At 38.9% G+C, this 26,259-nt stretch overlaps 1 protein-coding gene across 1 annotated transcript in view; it reads right to left on the bottom strand.

The window, feature by feature from the left end:
- The window catches only part of LOC121442622 (vacuolar protein sorting-associated protein 13B-like), a 171,795-nt gene that overhangs the window by 121,413 nt on the left and 24,123 nt on the right, over nt 1-26,259 (bottom strand). The window contains exons 4-11 of the mRNA XM_041644227.1: nt 20,386-20,553; nt 19,359-19,540; nt 13,643-13,817; nt 11,399-11,664; nt 2,335-2,430; nt 1,865-1,987; nt 1,199-1,336; nt 210-297 (exon numbers count right to left, since the gene is read on the bottom strand). Of these exons, the coding sequence (XP_041500161.1) occupies nt 210-297; nt 1,199-1,336; nt 1,865-1,987; nt 2,335-2,430; nt 11,399-11,664; nt 13,643-13,817; nt 19,359-19,540; nt 20,386-20,553 (1,236 nt within the window). The remainder of the gene's footprint in view (nt 1-209; nt 298-1,198; nt 1,337-1,864; nt 1,988-2,334; nt 2,431-11,398; nt 11,665-13,642; nt 13,818-19,358; nt 19,541-20,385; nt 20,554-26,259) is intronic.

Genomic DNA, 26,259 nt, shown 5'->3' on the forward strand with positions numbered 1-26,259 from the left:
GTTGACTATTTTAAATGTATTTTCATACAGCTATACAAGTGAAGGATTTAAAATGCCAGAACATTCTATTCTAACACTAAAATTCTATTTTAAACCCTTCACCCCAAGATACCTGAAGATAAATGTAAAGTAACAGAATACGGTCTGCCAAGGCCCTTTATTTTCTGCTGCTTCAGCAGAGGTCAATGCAAAGGCAAGAGAACCCATACCTTTGCCCCTGCTGTGCTCCACTGTATACAGGTAATCCATGTAGAAAGCACCAAACCTTTGCATGCCAGCTATTTTTGTGTATGTCTCCTGCCAATAAAGAAATGCAAGCACAACATGGGGTAGAACAGAGTGTTAAAACAGAATACCTCTGGTTCACAACCATATATACTGCATCAACCCAAAGGATTGCCAAAGCCAAAGAGGAGAGGTTTATCCAAGGAACTCACTCCTAAGAAATGTAGTGTTCCTCCAATGCCAACCTCCTTCTAGGTGACATCTGGAACACTGTCTAGTGAATGAACGGCTCTACCGAGTGCGTAGTACACACTCTTGAACTTTATCACTATCACAAAACTGTGCAGTAATGTATCCCTCAAACAGAGTCAGTCCATAATTACCTCAATATACTGACATGAGACACTTCAAACACTGAAGATACACTAAAATGTTCTCAATGTGTACTCATCACACCAGGAAACATTGAACTATTTAGTTTTAACTATGAAAGTCAATCTCAATTGAAAAATTAAAATGTAAATTATAAGTTTATATTACTTAAATACAAAAGTAACTTTGAACATATTTATCTGAAAATGCACAAATATTCTATAAGTATATTAATATAATATTACATGAAAAATTGAAAAAGGAAAAAAGTATGCAGTGAAAATTAAATTTTGTTCCTTTTCATCAATTTTACATGTTAGAGACAACAAAAATTAATAAAGGTGATTCTACATGTTTCCTCCATAACTAACTAACAGTGAAGTATGCATAAACAAACTATGGCTACACTACAAAAAGCCAAACATTTCTGCATATCCCTTAAGTCTTTCTAGGTCTAGAGCTTGGAACAAATAATTTCCAAGTGTTCCAGTAAACAATCAGTGCTTGGAAGAAACTGAGACGCAAACAGCAATCACAAGTATTCACACAATGTGTCCACCCAACCACAACAAGAATTTGGCTCCAAAATCTATTCCCTGACCTTATGGTGAGCTGCATCCAAGATAAACTCGGCACGGGTGCCATTGTTCTCTGGGCTTCGGTAATCAAACAATGAATTTGTAAGGTATGTCAAACCTTTTGTACTCAAATTTTCACCACAAATGAAGAAGCAGGCTTCCTGAAAAATTAATGTATAAATCTTAACAGGAGAAAAAGTCATTAGACTACTAAAGAAGCTTTTTATACTAGACTCATTTAGTACTTAACACAAGTCAGTAAAGTTTGATGTCCCATGAAAAGGGGAGGAAGGCTATCACCATATTTATTGAAGTCCTATGAAAAGGGAAGGAAGGCTATCACCATATTTATTGATGTCCTATGAAAAGGGAAGGAAGGCTATCACCATATTTATTGCTCATTTTGACAAAGAACATCCAATAATCCAGAAAGGAACTCCAAGCAACTGCCTTAAACAATAAGGAAACATTTATGAATGAAATATATTTGGACTGATTGTTCAAGTGTTAAGTGATATCAACTTTTTATATCTCCTGAGATACATAATTCCTTACATAGAAATAGAGAGGGAACAAAAAAGGCCCTCTTTTCAAGCCACAGATGAAGGTACCAAGCAGATCTTGTATGGTAATTGGTATACTTCATTATCCTGGCATTCTATCTAAAATAAGGGAAGACCTTGACTTACAGCTTCACTTCTGTTCATATGCTCTTCAAAATCTCTAACGCCCATAATTCCTTTAAGGCATATGGCTCTGCAACCTACAAATCCAATCTGACAATCAAAGAAAGGCTCTCCCATCATAAGGGCCTGTAAGGGAAGGGGGATATAAGAATTAAACACTTGTATTTAATAAGGACATGACAGGTTTCTTTGTAGACTTTCTACATGAAACAGGCATGCTGCCTTTCAAAAGCATTCAAAGACGAGACACTAAGACTTTCACAGCCTCAGAGGACATCATTCTGTGAACACCATGCCTCCCACACCACACAGACAGGCATTATAAAACAAATCCCGGTTGCACATTAAAGGAATAATCATTTCAACCGACAATGCTGACTCAAACAGAAAGACTGCAAGATTATAAATCTAAGTATTTTAAATACACAACTGTTACAGAGCCCGCGTTACCACGTCTGATGCTTAAAGATTACCTCAATTGTAGTTCCTTCTTGTTCCCAGCACAAAACTTCCTTAGACTTTACTTTCTGTGGGCTATAATAGCTACTTTCAGCTTGCATTTCAGTGAGCTAAGAAACAGAAGAATATTAAGTAAATCAGAACTAGCCGTAAATAAGCAATGCACTGTCATCTTCCTTTCTGCATCATGAAATAAGGCCAATTTTAAGATTCAGGAAATTTAATTACTAAGCAGAAAAACAGGTGCAAAAAAACAAAAAAACCCCAGCTGCTACAAATTATCCATGGCCTAAAGAATGGTCAAACATGCTATTTGCAACATAAACGCAACATTTTAACTCCTTCATAGCACTTTAAAAAGAAAAGGGTACATATATTCACAGTTCCACTCATAAAGTGGCTCAAATAATCTACCAAAAATGTATTATACTATGACTTTCACCTGTTTTATTCATATATAACATATATCATATATACTATGATTTAATTCATATATTTCAATCATTTCCAAGATTCCTCACTATTTTTAAAGGAAAAGAGTTTGGTTGATTGGTTTTTTTGATGTTTCTCCCTGTGTAACCTTGGCTGTCTAGAGCTCAATGAGAGCACCAGAATGGCCTCAACTTTGCAACAAATCCCCTGGCCTTTGAAGCCCTGGGAGTAGGCGAGCTGGCGCACCTGACCTCAACTGCACTTCTCTGAACACAATAGGCCATCCTAGTCCGCATCACAGAACAGAAAAAGAAAGGAAGAAAATGACAGGGGTTAATTACAGTCTAGACAAGGTCAGCACTGCATCAGTCTTTGCTTATTGGTTTGGTTAACACACCACGATAGCACAAACTCATAACACACACAGGGAAACGGGGCTCAAACTTTATTCCTTCCCATATGAAAGGGTTATTTCTTTAATTAACGTGTCCTTCGTGGATTTAGCAATGATTTGGTTACAATTATGCTGCAAAATGGATATATAATATTCTTCAAATTGAAATACAAAAAAACAGATCACAATTTTCAACCAAATAAAAGTTATTTTATTTAAACCAAATAAAAGTTATTCAACTGGAAATTATAATTTTAAGTCTAAATACTTTATACTGAGAAGCAACTAATCATTCTCATTTACTCTAATAATTCTATATATTTTCTGTTACAGATGAGCTTTTATTTAATATATATTTCTAGTAACGGTATACTCAGTTATTTTAAACATAATTCTGAAAGCTAAAATATTAAAGTAAAATTGAATTTTAAAATTTGATCAGCCTTCAGCTGTCTACAATTACTCTAAAGAAAAAGCAATTAATTGATTAAAAGGACTTAAACATTACAAGAACAACTTAAACATTACTAGAAAAATGCTACATTTAATTTAGCATGATTTTTGTTGGACTAATATCAAGTGTTCCAAATGCTAATATAGAAACATGACCTTATTTTCTGACCAAAATATAAACCACAAATTAAGTCCATACATTCTTCAAATCCAAGCGGAACCCTGAATTCCAGTGCTTTCCTCCTACATACCAACGTATTTTCCTCAAAGAAAATTTGAGAAGCACAAATGCTTTACATTTTAAAAACATTTCCCGACTAATAACAAATACTGACCCTCCATAGACATTTTGCATATAAGTGCCTATGCTGGTTCTATGGAATACAATTATTTTTATCTGTAATTTAATAAAAATATTATAAATTTCAGTTTTAAACGTGAATAGGCAAAAATCTTTAGAAAGAGTAGTACTTCACTTTTAATCTTTTACTTCCCTCACTACTTATTCTTTTAAAAACGCATCCTGAAGAACTCAGTTTAAAAACTCAGTCTGTGAACAGCTTGTAAGAAGTATGGAATATGACTGACTTGACATAGTGGGTTAGAAAACAATATTCATAACATGGATAAGGTTGGAATTTTTAAATTATAGAACAGTAGAGAAGGCAGGACAGCACAGAAAAACCAAGTGTTCTATTACTATACGTGTTAAAGCATGAAAGGTGCAAATGACAGCACACTGCCATCCAGGAAGAGCAGAGGTACAAACCTGACCCCGGCAGCATCCGTGCTCACAAGGATCCACTCGAAGGGATAGTCTGAGTCTATCTAAAAGCTTCCTAACTCACTCAAAACAAAGACAAGTTTACAACGATCTGAGTGATTCACTGCTCTGCTGGAACCCCCACTGTCTGACAGTTCTACACTATTTACACATCAGCTCTGGTGTTCTAAACTGCCTCCTTGATAGTTCTTGACCAGTTGCTGGTCCGGAATGAGTGCATTCCCATATACCCACGAGGCTTTCTCTTCCACACACCTTTGCTTAAATGCTTCCTTCACAAGACAACCTTTCTTCAGTCAACCGGTTTTAAAATGAATAATCCTCTCCCTTTCAATGCAACACTCACTGTTACCTTCCTCTCTTTCTTACCTAACTTATTCATAAACATGTTTTCCCTCACATTGGTTTTAATTACAATGTAAGTCCTAACAGACCAGGACTGCTGACCTCACTGAGTCATGCTCAGAGGGACACAGGTGGCATCAATAAATATTTGAATTTGGGCAGAGCAGTGGGTGGCTGTAGCCCTTCCTACCACTTCAGAGGTGGACGATGCAGGATCAGAAATGCAATGTTGATGGCTGAAGAGATGGCTCAGCGGTTAAGAGCACTGACACCTCTTCCAGAGGACCCAGGTTCAATTCCCAGCAACCACTTTGGCAGTTTATAACTGTCGGTAACTCCAGTTCTAGGGAACCTAACACCCTCACACCAAAGCACATAAAATAAAAATAAATAAATTTTTGAAAAACTAAATGCAATATTATCCACAGCTATTATAAACAGAACATTTGAAGCCAGCCTGTGCTAAAAGGACTCTAAGTCAAATAATTAATTAACTATTTGCTGCAAAAATTAAGAACTGATTAAAGATGTGTATGGCAATGGTATTAGAAAAAGCTAGGAAACAACTCAAAATTCAAGCTGAGTTCTATTTGAAAGGGAAGAAAATATTGTCAAAGAACTAATAAGGGACACCAAAGTATTAGTAACTATGATTATACAAAAGAATGTTCCCTTTTTCTCGCTGTGATCACACGTGTTGTATACTGTATTTGAATACAGTTATATTCATTTTTAGTAAAGAAGGTAGTAAAGTATGTTGAATGCTGTTTAAAATAAAAGGATGTAAAAACAAAATTGAATTCTTAAGCAAAGAGAAGAGGAAAATACTCCTTTAAAAATTAAAATGCAAAAATAAATAAATTAAATTAAAATGTGGCTAGAGAAATGGTTCAGCAGTTAGGCACATTTGCCACAGCTGCAGAGGGCTGGATCCAGTGTCCTGTACCACATGAGGACTCACAACTATTCTTAAGTCCAGTGTCAGGACCTCAGCGAGCACCAATCACACAGTACACATACATATATGCAGGCAAAACATTCATACAAATGAAGTAAAATAAGTAAATCTAAAAGAAGAAACAGAAATGTATTACAAGCATTAGCAAAGAACTTCAAATGCTCCCAGTGAGAATACAAATGAACATGGCCAATGGACAACAGTACTGAGACACCTGGGATGATCCAGTCACCCACTTCAGACATATTCAAAGACTAAAAACATTCCTACATACCCGTACTTATTATGCCTTCATTTATTTAAAGCCGTGATACAGAAGCAGCCTAGAAGCTTATCACCAAGTAAATGACACTGAAGTGATACACACACACACAAAATGGGGTATTTATTACTCAGTAATAAAGAATGAAAGATCCAGGAAAATGGATGGAGATAGAAAATATTACGGACACACACACACAACAACAACAGAAAAAACAAAGGAGGAAGCCAAAAGAAGATGGCCTTAAAGTGCAATAGTGATTACTAAAGGTTGAGAAGGCATGGCAGAGGGTTGAAAAAAGGGAAAGAGAACAATTAGCTTCTGATGCGTGCTACATGTATGTGTGAAAATATCACATTCAGTCTCGTTAATATAAAAATTAAAGTGTCAACAAAATATTTTGTTAAAAAAATCATAAAATCAGAAGAGATGGAGAGGGACATTTTATACTCATAACAGGAACAATTCATCAGGAAGAAGTCTCAATCCTGAATATCTATGCCCCTAATATAAAAGCACCCACGTACGTAAAAGAAACATTACTAAAACTCAAGGCAGACATCAAACCGCACACACTAATAGTAGGAGACTTCAACACTCCTCTCTCACCAATGGACAGGTCAATCAGACAGAAACCTAACAGAGAAATTAGAGAATTAATGGAGGTAATGAAGCAAATGGACTTAACAGACATCTATAGATTATTCCACCCAAAGAGGAAAGAATATACCTTCTTCTCTGCAGCTCATGGAACCTTCTCGAAAATTGACCATATACTTGGTAACAAAGCTAACTTACACAGTTACAAAAAAATATTAGTAACCACCTGTGTCTTATCAGATCACCATGGATTAAAGTTAGAATTCAACAACAATGCTACCCCCAGAAAGCCTACAAACTCATGGAAACTGAACAGTCAACTACTGAACCATACCTGGATTAAGGAAGAAATAAAGAAAGAAATTAAAGTCTTCCTTGAATTCAATGAAAATAAAGGAACAACATACTCGAACTTATGGGACACTATGAAAGCAGTCCTGAGAGGAAAGTTCATAGCACTAAGTGCCCACCTAAAGAAAACAGAGAAAGCACATACTGGAGACTTAACAGCCCACTTGAAAGCTCTAGAAAAAAAAGAAGCAGACTCACCTAGGAGGAGTAGAAGACTGGAAATAATCAAACTGAGGGCTGAAATCAACAAAATAGAAACACAGAAAACAATCCAAAGAATCAATGAAACAAAAAGCTGGTTCCTGGAGAAAATCAACAAGATTGATAAACCCCTATCCAAACTAATCAAACGACAGAGAGAGAACACGCAAATTAATAAGATCAGAAATGAAAAGGGGGACATAACCACAGACACAGAGGAAATTCAGAGAGTCATTAGATCTTACTACAAAAGCCTGTATGCCACAAAACTGGAAAATGTAAAAGAAATGGACGCTTTTTTAGATAAATACCATTTACCAAAACTAAAACAGGACCAGGTGAACAATCTAAACAGACCTGTAAGTCGCGAAGAATTAGAAGCTGTTATCAAAAACCTCCCTACCAAAAAAAGCCCAGGACCAGATGGTTTCAATGCAGAATTCTACCAGAACTTCCAAGAAGACCTAATACCTATACTCCTTAATGTATTCCACAATATAGAAACAGAAGGGTCATTACCAAATTCCTTTTATGAAGCCACAATTACTCTGATACCAAAACCACTCAAAGACTCAACCAGGAAAGAGAACTACAGGCCAATCTCACTCATGAATATCGACGCAAAAATCCTCAACAAAATACTGGCAAATCGAATCCAAGAACACATCCGAAAAATTATCCATTATGATCAAGTAGGCTTCATTCCTCAGATGCAGGGCTGGTTCAACATACGAAAATCTATCAATGTAATCAAGCATATAAATAAACTGAAAGAAAAAAACCATATGATCATTTCATTAGATGCTGAAAAAGCATTTGACAAAATTCAACATCCATTTATGTTAAAAGTCTTGAAGAGATTAGGGATACAAGGGTCATACCTAAATATAATAAAAGCTATATACAGCAAACCGACAGCTAACATCAAATTAAACGGAGAGAAACTCAAAGCCATCCCACTAAACTCAGGAACACGGCAAGGCTGTCCACTCTCGCCATACCTCTTCAATATAGTGCTTGAAGTTCTAGCAATAGCAATAAGACAACATAATGGGATCAAGGGGATTCGAATTGGAAAGGAAGAAGTTAAACTTTCGTTATTTGCAGATGATATGATAGTGTACAAAAGCGACCCCCAAAACTCCACCAAAGAACTTATACAGCTGATAAACAGCTTTAGTAATGTGGCAGGATACAAGATCAACTCCAAAATATCAGTCGCCCTCTTATACACAAAGGATATGGAAGCAGAGAGGGAAATCAAAGAAGCTTCACCATTCACGATAGCCACAAACAGCATAAAATATCTTGGGGTAAATCTAACCAAGGAAGTGAAAGATCTATTTGACAAGAACTTTAAGGCATTGAAGAAAGAAATTGAAGAGGATACCAAAAAATGGATGGACCTCCCTTGCTCTTGGATTGGGAGGATCAACATAGTAAAAATGGCAATTCTACCTAAGGCAATTTATAGATTCAATGCAATCTCCATCAAGATCCCATCAAAATTCTTCACAGATCTGGAGAAGACAATAATCAACTTTATATGGAAAAACAAAAAACCCAGGATAGCCAAAACAATCCTATACAATAAAGGATCTTCTGGAGGCATTACCATCCCTGACTTCAAACTCTATTACAGAGCTACAGTAATGAAAACAGTGTGGTACTGGCATAAAAACAGAGAAGTCGACCAATGGAATCGTATAGAAGACCCAGATTTTATCCCACAAACCTATGAACACCTCATTTTCGATAAAGGAGCTAAAAGTATACAATGGAAGAAAGAAAGCATCTTCAACAAATGGTGCTGGCACAACTGGATGTCAACCTGTAGAAGAATGAAAATAGACCCATATCTCTCACCGTGCACAAAACTCAAGTCCAAATGGATTAAAGACCTCAATATCAGCCCGAACACACTGAACCTGATAGAAGAGAAAGTGGGAAATAACCTACAACAGATGGGCACAGGAGATCGCTTCCTATGTATAACCCCAGAAGCACAGACATTAAGGGCAACATTGAATAAATGGGACCTACTTAAACTGAGAAGCTTCTGTAAAGCAAAGGACATGGTTACTAAGACACAAAGGCAACCTACTGACTGGGAGAAGATTTTCACCAACCCCACAACAGACAAAGGTCTGATCTCCAAAATATATAGAGAACTCAAGAAACTAGACTTTAAAATGCTAATTAACCCAATTAAAAAATGGGGCACTGAACTGAACAGAGAATTCTCAACAGAAGAAGTTCAAATGGCCAAAAGACACTTAAGGTCGTGTTCAACTTCCTTAGCAATCAGGGAAATGCAAATCAAAACAACTTTGAGATATCATCTTACACCTGTCAGAATGGCTAAAGTCAAAAACACCAAGGATAACGTTTGCTGGAGAGGCTGTGGAGGAACGGGTACCCTCATCCATTGCTGGTGGGAATGCAATCTTGTGCAACCACTGTGGAAGTCAGTGTTTCAGTTTCTCAGGAAATTCGGGATCAACTTACCCCTGGACCCAGCAATACCACTCTTGGGAATATACCCAAGAGATGCTTTATCAAATGACAAAAGCATTTGTTCAACTATGTTCATAGCAGTATTATTTGTAATAGCCAGAACCTGGAAACAACCTAGATGCCCTTCAGTGGAAGAATGGATGAAGAAAGTATGGAATACATACACGCTAGAGTACTACGCTGCGGTAAAAAACAATGACTTCTCGAATTTTGCATGCAAATGGATGGAAATAGAAAACACTATCCTGAGTGAGGTGTCCCAGACCCAAAAAGATGAATATGGGATGTACTCACTCATAATTGGTTTCTAGCCATAAATAAGGACCACGGAGTCTACAAGCGGTGAACCTAAAGAAGCTAAGTAAGAAGGTGAACCCAAGGAAAAACATATAGTTGTCCTCTTGGCTAAGGGAAGTAGACCAAATTTCCGGGGAGAAAATGGGATCTTGGGGATGGGGTGGGATGGGGGTAAAGGGAGATGGGGAGAGAAAAGGTAGAAGGGAAGGAGGGGGGACCTGGGAAACAGGAGAATTGGGATAAAGGAAAGGTGGATAGGGGAGCACGGAACCACAATTCTTAGTTAAGGGAGCCAGTTTAGGGTGGGCAAGAGACTTGACCCTAGAGGGGCTCCCTATTGCCCAAGATGAGGTTCCTAGTTAGTTCCTTGGGCAGCTGAGGATAGGGAACATGAAATGACCCTTTCCTAGAGCAATACTAACGAATATCTTGCATATCATCATAGAACCTTCATCTGGTGATGGATAGAGATAGAGACAGAGACCCACACAGGAGCACTGGACTGAGCTCCCAAGGTCCCAAGGAGGAGCAGAAGGAGGGAGAACATGAGCAAAGAATTCGGGACCACGAGGCGTGCATCCACCCACTGAGACAGTGGAGCTGATCTACGGGGAGCTCACCAAGGCCAGCTGGACTGTGACCGAAAAAGCATGGGATAAAACCGGACTCTCTGAACATGGCGAACAATGAGGGCTGATGAGACACCAAGGACAATGGCAGGGGGTTTTGATCCTACTTAATGTGCTGGCTTTGTGGGAGCCTAGCCAGTTTGGATGGTCACCTTCCTAGATATGGACGGAGGGGGGAGGACCTAGGACTTACCACAGGGCAGGGAACCCGGACTGCTCTGTGGACTGGAGAGGGAGGGGGGGGAGATGAGTGGGGGGAGGGGGAGAAGGGTGGGAGGAGGGGGAGAAGGGTGGGAGGAGGGGAAGGGAAATGGGAGGCTGGGAGGAGGTGGAAACTTGTTTTTTGTTTATGTTTTTTTTCTTCTTTTCGCAATAAAAAAAATTAAAAAAAATCATAAAATGAGGCATTTTAAAGATTGACTATTTTTAATTATGTGTCTGTCTATGTGGGGGCTATGTGCACATAAATGCAGTACCCACAAAGGCCAGAAGAGAGTGTAGGATCCCCTGGAACTTGACATGATGCTAGGAACCAAAACTCTTAATCACCAAGACACTGCATCTCTCTAGCCCCAGCTATGAGATTTTGTTTTGAATATTAAAGCAGGGTTACATGACAACTGAATAACCCAGAACAGAGGAATTTATATGACGTAGATAAGAAAGAAAAGTGGTGGCAACTTTAACAAGAGGAAATCAAAATTCAAGAATTCAGTTAGAAGGATCGTGCAATTTAATGAAGAATTGTGAGATTCTACCTTTCATCCGCTAAGCCCCCTTGGCTAAAGTGCAGTACTGCTGAAATTTAAACACTGAAGTTAACAGATATTAGCAACAAAAGAAAGAGAAACCTACTTTAAAAGTCACAGTTGCCTTTGTGCAGTAAAACCCAACAGAAACAATGGGGTCCTTCAGGGTTTGCACTTTCTGTTGATGCATGGTTGATGCAGGGTCACTCCCAAGGTAGTCTTCTTCCCCAACATCATAACTCACGATGGCAGGAACAAACGACCAGGCCCAGGACACCCATCCCTGAGGCTCCTCACAGTCCTGGGAATAGAATTCTTGGCCTTTGTACTGAGCAGGATACTGCATATCTATTCTTGTCTCATCTTCAGTACCTGCCAATCAAAATAAACTCATTTTAACTAAATAAAGAACATTTAAATAGGATAAATAGAACTATATAATTAGTTTCTTTTATAATCCCATATATTTACCCTAAGTATTTAAAATATTCAGGAGAATTTATCCTCCCAATTTAAAAAAAAAGATAAAATACAAGAAAAGTTTCCACACAAAATGGCTATCATCAATGAGGGAACTCTTCAACAACCCCATCTTACTGCTGGAAAGAATTCTAAGCCATACTTATAAAAGGAGAAGCCCAACTCAGGTTCAGGAGTCTCTCTTAGATGAGAAAACAGTATAGCAGACCTGGGAACTTAAGCTGATAGTCACCCTGCTGCCATCTAACAGGCTTAAAGCAAGCCTCACATGAATCATTTCCAGTACTGTCACTGTTTGTTGAAACAAAAATCCATCTAGAACTCGGCGAGATAAACTCCACAGTGCCTAGCATTCGATCAAAACTACCAGGCAGCTGGATACAGCAGTGCACATCACTGGTCACCCCAGAAGCTGGTGCAGCACTTGCTTGCCCACCAATCTGAGTCCAGCACAGCCAGCTAGTAAGAGTCTCAACTCAGAGAATAAATACAATTTATTAAGGCAAATAAAAAAACATAATGAGGGAAAGCAAATCAATAGAAACAAGTCCAGAAAAATAAAGATCACAGTGTTAGAACAGGACACTAAACAGCTATATAAACAGAAGACATGTGTTCTAAAATGCTTAAAATGGCATGAATCACAGAAGTCTCTTAACTTCCAAACACTAACAAATGGAAGATGAAGCTAAAAGCAAATGAGTTGCAGAAGAAAATTAGTGACTTATTCAGAGACTAGGAACTATATAAAAAGAAACACAGAGAGAAAGATAAACATTAATAGGTGAGGGAAGCTCAGCTGAGCTCTGGCAAGTGTGAGAATCAGCAAAGAAATGAACAAGTCTGGCCACACTGTCTACACACACAGGAAAGCTGCAGATGTCTAGGAATGAAAGCTTCCATGAAGCCAGGACACCAGCAAATGTCACGATCAAGCTGCTCAGAATTTTCTGAGAGCTTCGCAAGTTTTTCCAAACATACACACACCATAAATAAAAAATAAAACAGTAAAGCATTCTCACTTTTAAAAATGGGAAAACTAAATCAAAGTCCTTCAGAAGCAAACAGAGCTGTTTTCTTCCTCTGAAAACATACAAAACAAAAAACCTAGCCACTTCTTAGGTCACAGAAATTAGCATTTTCTTTCATGTGTTGTACACATGTGGTGTTCTCCACTCCCTCCACCTTATTCTCCAGGCAGGGTCCCTGTTCCTACAGAGCCGGCTAAGCCTGCTCCGTCATTAAGAAGCAGAGCACAGGCTTTCACAACTGCCCCAACCCCAGCACTGCAAGCAGAAGTTATTCTATCAACACTGACAACTTCTGTTCAAGAACCACCTATTGAACATGAGGCGGCTGGGCTGACAAGGTGGCACAGAGGGCAAAGGCGCTGGCACCGCAGGCTGACCACACCAGCCCAGCCGGGAGAGAGAAAGGACTGCACCAAGTCTCCTCTGACATCCACAGGCACAGCCACACCGCCCCTCCCACACACGTCATAAGCAAGTCACATGCTGACAAAGAAAACTCATAAATGTGACTTGAATCCAAAACATAAAAACACAAGTTCATAATAAAACAGGAAAAGCTCTGAAATGTGCAATATTTAGCATATATTTTACAAGGATAAAAAACTTACTAAAGGCCAGTGACTATGAAAACACTCAAAATATTTACTCATCAGAACTTTGCAAACTAACGCCATGAGCTGTGATGACATACACATCAGAATGGGGACACATGAACACATGCTGGCTTCAGCAGACGCTGTCAGGATGGGGCGTGACCAAACAGTCGCTGCAGAAAGATGCAGCTGAAGTTTTAAGCAGTGAAACTCGGCAGTTCTAAACGAAGTCTGCACTGTGCTGACCTGCAAGGCTTCCTAATGCGTCTTTGCTGTGACAGGCAGGGTCCTCGGTTTCACCATCTTTAAAATCACCGATTTCTCCATAGTAGAGAGCAATCCCCAGCTGCATGAGACGGATGAACATGGGCAGCTGCTGGTCTGTGAGAGAAAGCTTCAGACTCTCTACTAAAGTATGAATCTGTATTTGGAAAAAAAACAAGCATTATCAAAAAAATGTTTAAAAGTATCTTTTAAAGTAAGTTGACCTATTTCAAGTCCTAAAATGACATATAATATAAAAAGCATTCCTAATAATTAAACCATAATATTACTCTAAAATTTTAGGAATTAAAAAGTATTTACTGTGATAATTATACTTTAGATGAAAGTCAGACTAAGACAAATACTGTGGAAACAGAGTTAATAACCAGAAGATATATTCGTATCAGAGTTCTAGACTATTCTAGAAGAGAAATTATATCACCAAATAATTAAATATTGACAGTATTTCCACCCTTCATCCTTCAAAGCATAGTAAGTTTCATGAAATCATTTTAGTAGAACTTCAATCATTCTTTTCAATTTTATTAACCATAGGCATTCTAAAACCATATGTTAAAACTGGGTAAAAGATTCCCATTATAAATATATAAATATGGAAATAATTAAAGTGTTACTATCAAATACATAAAATCAAGTAACTATTCAAGGAATTTTTCAGACAAGCTTTAATGTTATTAAAACATGACAGAAAATTTAAAACATGAATTAATTATAAGAAAAGAATAAGATTACTTCCCTGCTCCCCTATCCAACCCAGTTAGTTCCTGGGGCAGCTGAGGATAGGGAACATGAAATGACCCTATCCTATAGCCATACTGATGAGTATCTTGCATATCATCATAGAACCTTCATCTGGTGATGGATGGAGATAGAGACAGAGACCCACACTGGAGCACTGGACTGAGCTCCCAAGGTCCCAAGGAGGAGCAGAAGGAGGGAGAACATGAGCAAAGAAGTCGGGACCACGAGGGGTGCACCCACCCACTGAGACAGTGGAGCTGATCTATTGGGAGCTCACCAAGGCCAGCTGGACTGTGACTGAAAAAGCATGGGATAAAACTGGACTCTCTGAGCATGGCGAACAATGAGGGCTGATGAGAAGCCAAGGACAATGGCATGGGGTTTTGAACCTACGTAATGTTCTGGCTTTGTGGGAGCCTAGCCAGTTTGGATGTTCACCTTCCTAGACATGGACGGAGGGGGGAGGACCTTGGACTTTCCACAGGGCAGGGAATCCTGACTGCTCTTTGGACTGGAGAGGGAGGGGGACAGGAGTGGGGGGAGGGAGACAGGAGTGGGGGGAGGGGGACAGGAGTGGGGGGAGGGAGACAGGAGTGGGGGGAGGGGGAGAGGAGTGGGGGGAGGGAGACAGGAGTGGGGGGAGGGGGACAGGAGTGGGGGAAGGGAGACAGGAGTGGGGGGAGGGGGAGAGGAGTGGGGGAGGGGAGAGGGGGGAGGGGGAGGGAAAAGGGAGGTTGGGAGGAGGCAGAAATTTTTTTTTTCAATAAAAAAAAGAATAAGATTACTACCAAATAAGACATAGTATTCAAAGTTATCCTTAAAAAGAAAGACAACTGCCGGGCGGTGGTGGCGCACGCCTTTAATCCCAGCACTCGGGAGGCAGAGGCAGGCGGATCTCTGGGAGTTCGAGGCCAGCCTGGTCTACAAGAGCTAGTTCCAGGACAGGAACCAAAAGCTACGGAGAAACCCTGTCTCGAAAAATCAAAAAAAAAAAAAAGAAAGACAACTATGAGATACAAACATAGCTAAACTGTAAGTTTCCTTTTGTTACATAAACATGAGGGGACACACAAGTAAGCCATAAAATCAAGTTCCTCGAGGTTTGTTGTGAATAACTAGCATTTGAGTATCTACAAAACATGAAAAAGAGGTCACAGTCATCACCTTACTGGAAATCAAGGCATTCAAAAAACAGTACCTGCCAGGGAGAAAGAGGTATGTGGGGTGGGGTCTGCGGGGGGACAGAAAACTTCAAATACCAAAGTTACCTAAGAGTCACACAGTGAATAAGCCATGACAGGATAGGAAATGAGTGGGAAGAAGAATGTAAATTTGCTACTAAATTTGTATGAGAGCAGAACCAGGCTGGTCTTGAACTTGCAAATCCTCCTGCCTTAGTATTCAGACTGCTAGGATTACAGGTACCCATGTACCACACACCCAGCCTGGGCTTCTCTGGAGTTTTGTCTGTTACAATTAGACTATCTTTGGTTTCCGGCCACCTGCAGCCTTGTGCCTTGCAAGCCCTGAAGTAACAACAGCACAGTAGAAAGCAGCCTTAGCAAGACAAACAAGAGACAAGGAAAATCTATCATTAATACACACATCAATTTGTAACTATTTCCTCACCAGAAAGAGACAAAGAACCTAAATCAATTCTCAACAATCAAATGCCCACAGATTTTCTTCATAGTGCTAAGAAATAAATGCCAGTTGAACTGTCATTCTTTGCCTAACAAGTTGGAAATATAGAGTATAATATGAACAGTCCCCTTAATAGTAATGGCTATATGTCCTGGTTAAATCTCTCTGGAGATAACTGTTCGAGACAGATTTATAAGCCTTACAAAAAAATTAAACCCATTATTAAGATATTTATACCTATAATATTATTGAAACTACTCCTAAGGAATTACTTATACATGACTAAATATTTATATACAAACTTCATTCTTTAAGAAAAAAAGAGTAAACAGCAAAAACAGAGGGGAAATGAAATGTTTCCATATGATCTATTTCTTATGACACAATCTCTAAAACACATTTCACAGGAAACATGGAAAATTATAACAGTATACAAAACACAAATATATTCAAAATCCACTTTAGCCATTGAGAAAGGTCTACAAAATTAAAAATAAAAATGAATAATAATTAAGAAAAAACTTAAGTGATCAGAAACTTAGCCACATCCACTTGATAAGTTTCTGTGGCAATCAGCAGAGTTAAAAACACTTATAAGCCAAGCAGTGGTGGCGCACGCCTTTAATCCCAGCACTTGGGAGGCAGAAGCAGGCAGATCTCTGTGAGTCTGAGGTCAGCCTGGTCTACAGAGCAAGTTCCAGGGCTACAGAGAGAAAGCCCGTCTCAAAAAACAAAACAAAACAAAAAAACTTGGTTGCTCTGAGGCACTTTTCAACCTCTAGGCAAATCCTGTAAGGGACAACTAAACTTGCACTAACAAGCAAGATTGTTTTATATAGTAAAGCTTCCACACACCTATTATTTGATTTCAAAATATGTTTTGGAGCCAGGTATGATGATACAATATAAGCCTATAATACAAAATATTATAGAGGATAAAACAGGAAGATATCACAAATTCAAGGTCCACTTAGAATACAAATCAAGGTTCTAAAGCATGTGTATGTGTTTCAATAGCCAATCCAAGGCTAGGAACAGAAGTTTATTTTCTGAGACAGAGATACCAATACTATTTAGTAACACTTTCCCCTGTACACACACACACACACACACACACACACACACACACTCAAATATAGAAGGAAAGACTAACATATAGATAAATCAATACAGATTGAACACAGTGGGAAATAAAAGTAAAATTCAGATAACTGATTCCTATTCAAGGAAAAACAAAATTTCATACATAAATATAAAGTAGGCAGTGTTTCTGTACTTTACTAGCAAGGCCCTATTGCTGAGACAATACCTACACAACTCATTGAACATGGAAAAGTTCAGCTGGTGAACATAGAGCCCCTCACCCCCAAATTCCAGCAGTTTTGGTGCAGGAAGGCACTCTGAATGCTGCAAAGGAAAAATACAAACACCAACCCAGCTAAAATCCCTCTCATCCACAATAGTGTCCCCCTGGAAGCTGTGCTAGTGCAATGGCGGAACAGAGCTTGTGGAGTAACCCACAGATAGCCCTGCAACCTAGGAGAAAACCAAATACTACTATTCTACTAAAAGAATGCGGCGATAAAATGACTCCTAATGATACTCTGCTGTGCTCAGAGACCAGTGTCTTGCTCAGCCATCATCAGAGAAGCTTACTCCTGCAGCAGACGGAACAAATACAGAGACCCAGGTCCAGGCATTATGTAGAAAATGAGAGACCTTGGAACACTAGCCCTAAATGGATGTCTCCACCAAATCCTTCCCCTCAGAGATCCCTGCAGAAGAGGAGGTGGAAAAGTATAAGAGCCAGAGGATGGAGAACACTAATGGAACAACAGGACCAACACACACATGAACACACAAAACACGGAATACAAAGGTCCCTTGGGTGTGTATCATGGCTTCCAGGTTAGTGTTTTTAAGAGAGTCCTAAGTGTGCTCCTTGTGCTTTCCTTGGGATCCTTTCCTTCTGTTTGTTTTGTCCTATTCTGAGATATCAGTTGTATTATCTTATTATATTTTATTTTATTATTATCTCTTAGAAGGCTGTTTTCTTATGAGAGACAGAAAGCAGAGGGGATCTGGATGGGGGTGGAGTTGGGAGGCCCTTGGAGGACTAGAAAGGAAACCATAATCAGGATATATTTTATGAGAAAAAAATCTATTTTCAATAAAAAGGAACATAATAATGATGAGGGAGGAGTCATTTTGTGTGTGCATGAGTGGAGCCTCCTGTTGCAGCAGCCCGAAGCCAGCAATCAGTCGTCCAGCACTCTTCCCCAGGGTCACAATTTTTTACATGACATCAACCTAATCACTTATCTGGGCCTTGGATTCCACATCCAGAAAATTAAGAATATTAAAATGCATGTTCCCCAAGGTCCCTTCAAGCTGAGAATTCCAGGATTCTTAGAAATCAGTTTTCAAAGATTCAATAAAAGATATCTATATTTTTTATTAAAGTGTTTTACTAAAACGTAATGTTAAAAGAAAATCTTATTTTTATACAGACATAGCCATAAAATGTGATAATGCTCGGAAAACTGGTGGGTAATGAAACACAAGACATAAGCTTACAGACGCTGCACGCACAGATACAGCACCTTAGACAACAACAGCATGACACGTCCTGGGAAGCTCCAGTGCTCCAAAACTTTACTTACATATTGAAACTATGGATCAAAAGCTAATACTTGCCCTAGTGTGGTAACTCATGGTGGCTCAGCATGCAGGAAGCTAAGACAGGAAAATTACTACTAATTTAGGGCCAGCCTGAGATACATAATGAATTCCAGGATACCCTGGGCGACACAGAGTTAGACCCAGCTCGACAGCAGCAGCAAAAATTGTTGAGCCAATAAGCTAAAGTATACGGTTAGGCTGTCATCTCAAGCCTTATAAAAGGCCAAGCAAATTTTAAGGACTAAAATACGGATTACTGCTGTGCTAAGTTCTTGAGTGGTACTGCAGTGAAATCTCAGAGCCTTGGGCTGCGTTTTCATATGACATCCTCAGGCTGTAAACAAGGTAAGGACCAGTAATAGCCAGCAAGACCAAAAAGGACATTCATCACTGCAGAAGAGGTTGCCTCCAAAATATCTCTACCAGAACACATTATACAAAAAATTCAAAATGAAAACTAATATATTTAACTTTTTATAAAAACCAAATAGTACATATATTGATGAAGTTCATTTTTACTTTGGAGATTTTCCCTTATAATTACAATGCACAAGAACCAATAAACAAAATAAAGATATGTAAGCAAACTACTAGAAAAAGAGATACTCACTTTAATAATAGATGGCATCTTGGAATTTCGGTTATCATATGTAAAATGAAGGCGAGTTCTGAAAGAACATTTGTATAATAAAGGATCCTGGTAAAATTCGATTTTACCACTGGCATTTCTTTTATCAAGACCAACTGTACAGTCAGAAAAATTGATAACCTTCCTCAGCACCAGATCAGTTGCTTAAAAAAGAAAAAAGAAAACCACTGTGAGCAAAAAAGGAAAATGAGACGCATTTCTAAATGTATCAGACATATGCCAATTTTATTATTTGATTAATTAGACCCTCCTCTGACTAACGAGCAGTGTGGATGTCCAGCAGAGTCGTGGCTGACAACACCCACTGCAGTCAGCACTGCAGAGAATGAGACAAGCCATAGCCAAAAGCTTCAAGACAATCAAAGACTTCCAGATGTTCCTATAAAGGTATATAAGGCAATATTCTTGCTCTGTTTCATTAAAAAAGCAATAAAAATACAAAGCAAATTTAATTTTTATTGGTATAACTCATTATACTGTAAAATATTGTGTATCATAGTTGAAAAATCATATGATAGGTAAAAGAGAATAAAAATTTTTAATTTTCAAAAGCAATCTCATGGTTTCTTATATTTTTGGTTGTAAGCCTAGCCCTTAATGGCTGAGCCACCCCTCCAGGCCAGTCTCATGGTTTCTTCAACTGCTTTAACCTCCCATAGTTATATGCTAACTTTTGTGTACGTGCACTTTTCCCACTTCATATGCTTTATGTTACAGCTACCAAAAGGTCTCCAAAAAACGCCGGGCGGTGGTGGCGCACGACTTTAATTCCAGCCTTTGGGAGGCAGAGACAGGCGGATCTCTTTGAGTTCGAGGTCAGCCTGGTCTACAAAGCAAGTTCCAGGGCAGGCTCCAAAGCTACACAGAGAAATCATGTCTCAAAAAAAAAATAGAAAAAAAAAGACACCCAAAAAGGTTAAGAAATGAATGCAATTTTATCACTTACAGATAAGTATGCACAAACACTATTTTCTTAACATTTACTCACCAGAAATATCCATGAATGCACGGTCCCATAATTCATCCACAGTATAGCATTCAGCAGAAGTGATGTTGACAGAAAGGACGATATCATCTTCAACATATTTCAGTATTAGATTATTTATAACAATGTTTACATTATTTACAACTCGTCTAATCAGACTCTGCACGTATCCTACAAAGTAAGGAAAGGGCTCAATTAGCTGGCTGTAAGTCTGCAAATACTCTTAAAATGCTGCTAAACAAAGTATGTAAAAGATGACTATTGCTAGAATATTCTGTAAAGATGAAATTAAAGTTTAAATAAACTAGACTAGCAGACAGCCCAACATATACTTTTACTAAAAGACACTGTAAGGAAACATGAACATGAACATATACTAATCCAGAAGCCATATTTAATAATGTTAACACTAGATCCCACACAAGGATCACTGTTTTACAGACATACTTTGTCTGGTTTCTGCCTGTTTTGTCAACAGTTGGTATGGCGTCACATACCTACATTCCCAGTTGTCCTAGAGGCTGAGACAGAAGAAAGCAGAGTTCCACGGCTTCATAACAAGAAATGATCTCAAAAATCAATTAACAAATTAAAATACAGCAATGTTACTACACCCTGACTGTGTTTGAACAGCAATATCTAAGACACATGGTAGAGGAGAAACACGGGTTCAGGACTCGCTAACGTGGAACACGGACACATGGTAGAGGAGAAACACGGGTTCAGGACTCGCTAATGTGGAACACGGACACATGGTAGAGGAGAAACACGAGTGCACAAGAAGACAGAGAGACAGCTGAAAGAACATTACGGAGCACAGAGCTGCCAGAGGACAGCAGCAGGCTGATCTCTGGGGTCTACAATCAGTGCTGTACGGTGAGACACTGTCCCGGGGAAGTGGGGGGAGGGAATACACGGCTGAGGAGATGCTCCAGTGAGGAAAGTGCCTGCCACTCAAATATGAGACCCTGAGTCCCATAGAAAATAAAGTGGTGAGCAACAGAAAAACAATGTTCAGTGTTAACCCCAGGCTACTGTGTGTGAACATACCTGTACCACGAATGGGTGTGTGTGAACATACCTGTACCACGAATGGGTGTGTGTGAACATACCTGTACCACGAATGGGTGTGTGTGAACATACCTGTACCACGAATGGGTGTGTGTGAACATACCTGTACCACGAATGGATGTGTGTGAACATACCTAGACTACCCAGAAGCGAAAGAAGGAAAATAAAGAACAAAGGAACAGGATAGCAAGATGACCCAGGACGTAAAAGAACTTGCCTCAGAAACCTAGCAAGCTGACCTGGTGATCCACATGTGGGAGGAAAGAGCAACTTCAAGCTGTTCTCCATACATGCACTATAGCACAAATGTGGACACACACATGCATGCATACACAAAAATAAGTCTTTTTAATCCTACAAAACTAATGGTATTTTATATATAAAAAGTCAAAGGGCAGTAACTGAAAATAGTATATTAATATGTTAATAGAATATTTTAAGCTTTTTTTACACAAAGTGACAAAACAGAAATATGATAAAATATTAATTATATATAGCTATAAAATGTATGAGATAGCATTTTTCCACCTGAAAATTTCAATAGAACATTTATAATAGTAAAAACAGTAATGCATCAAAACCTTGATGTAATAAAGGATTGTCAAACAATTTTGTCACCTATACTGAAAAAATTAAAATCATTCATATATTATATATAATATGTACATATTATATAAATATATTATTTATATTATATATATTATATCATAAATATACATGTATTTGTATATAATATAGTATATATTACATATTTATATCTTTTAATTCTATAAATTAGTAAGAATCCCTTTAAGGAAATAAAGAGATGTATGCAAAGATTTATCTGCCTATATGCCAAACTATTTTATAAAACTGAAAATGAGAACATACTAAAGAATAAAAGATTAGTTTAGCAAACTATAGAAAAACTACTACTACTCTACTATATAGTACTGATCTTCCTAAAAAAATTATAAAATATAGTAAATGTCCTGGAATAATGCTATTAATAGACCAAGAAAAATTTCAAATAACCAAAAAAAGTGCATGTGTGTGTGCATGCGGCCGCAGAGTAAAGTGAGGCTCCAAGTCTAAGAAGTGTAATTCTAAGTGCTCCATCCATCTCTCCCAACAAGCACAGCCATAAAACCTACAAACACACACAGAGCGACAGCTACTTTAGCTCTCCAAAAACAGTAAGCATGGGTAGGGCAGGAACATAAACATCTTAGAAAAGACTTTAAAACAGCAAATGTGAACTCAAATCATCAGTAATTACATCTTTATAATCATGTGCATCGTGGTCAGAAAGGGTGGTCCACAGGGTGGTATGGGCTATAGGAAATTTGTCAGGACCACGGTTTTACTGGCACACAGCCACAGTCGTTACTTTACTAATCATGTGTAGCTTGGTTTCACAATATTCTCAGAAGACTGACAAAAGCACGGCTTACGTGGCCTTAGCGGCCTATCACAGAAGTGTTTGCTTGCTATCATGCTACTGATGATCAAAAATGACTAAGATATAGTTTCTGATCCAATGAATACATAGTTTTGAGGTTAACTAAACCCTAAATACTTGTGTGTGTGTGTAAGTGTGTGTGTGTGTGTGTGTGTGAGAGAGAGAGAGGGGGGGGAGGGAGGGAGTGAGTTGTAATGCGTCTGTACTACATCTACATAGTGAAACAAATTTTATCTCTGAGCATCCTAGCTTACAAATAAAGTAGAAAATTTAAGAGAAAATACTTTGTAAAAAAAAGTGTAAGTCAATTAATAGACTCTTAACTGAAGTCGAACCAATATTCTTTAAGAATATTTTAAAGAAAAAAATCCTTCAATAAAAGCCAAACTCTAATTCAGAGAATACAGAACTGAAGGGAGACATGGACGCATCTTACACCAAAATAAAATACAGAAACCTGAGCTAGTGCGGCCCTCAGTGGTACAGTGTTTGCTTAACCTGTGTAAAGCTTTGTTTGATCCCCAGCAAAGGAAAAGAAGGGGGGGGGGGATGAAAAACAAACAAGAACAACAAAATACAATATGCAAAGAACAGGGAAAACAGTGTCTCAGAGGATCTGAGCCTAGAACTCAAGACTCTCATCACCACAAAAGACTGCTCTTGGACCTCTATAATTGACTTAAAGAAAATACATATGCTGACCTTCACCCAGTCAGAATGACATCAAACCCTAGCCCAAACACACACACACACACATGCACACGCACACACGCATGCACACACACACACACACACCTCAGATCTCACATTTACTACACACTATTATCTTGAGGTTTTCTATCCTGAGATATTTGTTTTTTAAAATGCTTATTGTGACCCAATAAACTGCTTTATTAATGAATTAATCATCGGTCAAGACAAACAACTGGAAGACTGTTCTAGATACTGATTCTTACTCTTTGCCTGTTAGAAAGCTATTTATTCAGGGAAAAATGCCTATATTGACAACACCAAAACTTTCCTTAAACATCACTTCTGGAGGATCTGGCAGGGTGGTTCCATAGTGAAGAGCACTGGCTACTCTCCAATGGAGCCCAGCCCAAATCTTGTAACTCCAGTCCCAGGCCCTCTTCTATCCTATGCAGGCAAAACATTCATAAAAATGTTTAAATGTTAAAGTTTTAAATTATTTTCGAATCCAAACAAATGTTCCAACTTAAAAACTATAACCACAGAGACATACCTCTGCCCGAAGAAAGCTAGAAACAGGAGTCTACCTCTACTTTGAAAAACAAAAACAAGGCAGAATAATAGCAATAAAGGTCATTCTTTGAATAAATGATCACTGTCAGCTTACCCAATCAGATGCTCAAATCTTCTCTTTCCCCCTTTAGCAAAAATTAACTGTCCTGACTTCGAGGAGCTAGTGGATCTAGCTGCTGCTTAACAACTTCCTAGCTTTTCTCAGACAGGCAGGAAGCACATGTTAAGCCACAAACTACCTCAAGCTGCCCACGTAGAACACAGCTGTTTTTATGACACTGAAAATTACCCAACTGTCATAACTTTACCAGTCTAAATCCTAATGCTGACTCTAAAAAGTCATTAAATATCTAGAACCCAAGTTCACAAATCAGCCTTAAAATTGTTCTATCTGAAGTTAAAAAAAAATAACAAGATTTTGGGGTTTTTCTTAAGAAAAACAAAATATGCAAAAAAACTTAATTTCCCTTAAACTGACAGAAGAGAAGAAAGATATAGGAAAAGAGGAAGCAAGAGAGACAGGGAAAGAGCAAGAAACAAGTTTATACACCATGAGTGATGCTGGAAATTCTAATAAGATACATTGTCGAATTTGAAGAAATTAAGCTACACATTTAATAAATTAGTATAAGCTACCAGTCTAACTTGACAATTTTTCCCAAAGGAGTGATTAGTAAGAAGTTGAGAAACTTCTGGAAACATTGAGGAATATCTTGTGGCTCCTTCTCTAGCCCAGACAGTCACTTGGTGAGACAGGTGTAGCAAGCATCAGCACCAAGCTGCCCATAGACGTGCAAAGGACTCTCACTTCAAGGGCACCAGGAATTCTGAACACATATTTGAGAGTGGCAGGGCTGACAAAATGGTGTGTCTAATTCTTTCCTCTGATGTTAACTGAACCAAAACTAGCAGAGAACCTACAATGTAGCACAATAAAGCATACACACCAGTCTCCACTACAACACACAAAAACATGACTAATCAAATTTAAAAATCAAAAGAGAAGTAACTGACAACTTACTTGTAAAGGCAGCAATGTGACTACAACGCTAGCAGGTAATGATCTTTCTTTTTTTTTTTTTTTTTTTTTTTTTTTCTTTTTTTTTTTTTAAATAATTTTTTTTTATTAAGAAAAGAAGAAAAAAAAAACATAAACAAAAAACAAGTTTCCACCTCCTCCCAGCCTCCCATTTCCCTCCCCCTCCTCCCACCCTTCTCCCCCTCCTCCCACCCTTCTACCCCTCCCCCCACTCCTCTCCCCCTCCCTCTCCAGTCCACAGAGCAGTCCAGGTTCCCTGCCCTGTGGTAAGTCCTAGGTCCTCCCCCCTCCGTCCATATCTAGGAAGGTGAACATCCAAACTGGCTAGGCTTCCACAAAGCCAGCACATTAAGTAGGATCAAAACCCCGTGCCATTGTCCTTGGCGTCTCATCAGCCCTCATTGTTCGCCATGTTCAGAGAGTCCGGTTTTATCCCATGCTTTTTCGGTCACAGTCCAGCTGGCCTTGGTGAGCTCCCAGTAGATCAGCTCCACTGTCTCAGTGGGTGGGTGCACGCCTCGTGGTCCCGACTTCTTTGCTCATGTTCTCCCTCCTTCTGCTCCTCATTGGGACCTTGGGAGCTCAGTCCAGTGCTCCAGTGTGGGTCTGTCTCTGTCTCCATCCATCACCAGATGAAGGTTCTATGATGATATGCAAGATATTCGTCAGTATTGCTCTCGGATAGGGTCATTTCAGGTTCCCAATCCTCAGCTACCCAAGGAACTAACTGGGAACCTCATGTTGGGCACTTGGGAGCCCCTCTAGGGTCAAATCTCTTGCTCACCCTAAAGTGGTTCCCTTAACTAAGAATTGAGGTTCCGTGCTCCCCTATCCACCTTTCCTTTATCCCAATTCTCCTGATTCCCCAAATCCCCCCTCCTTCCCTTCTACCTTTTCTCTCCCCATCTCCCCTTACCCCCATCCCACCCCACCCCCAAGATCCTAATTTTCTCCCCGGCAATTGGGTCTACTTCCCTTAGCCAAGAGGATAACTATATGTTTTTCCTTGGGTTCACCTTCTTACTTAGCTTCTTTAGGTTCACCTATTGTAGACTCCGTGGCG

Source organism: Microtus oregoni, unplaced genomic scaffold (assembly GCF_018167655.1).
Source record: "Microtus oregoni isolate MIOR12 unplaced genomic scaffold, Mior012 000092F_ref0000046, whole genome shotgun sequence".
In the NCBI taxonomy this organism is placed as follows: domain Eukaryota; kingdom Metazoa; phylum Chordata; class Mammalia; order Rodentia; family Cricetidae; genus Microtus; species Microtus oregoni.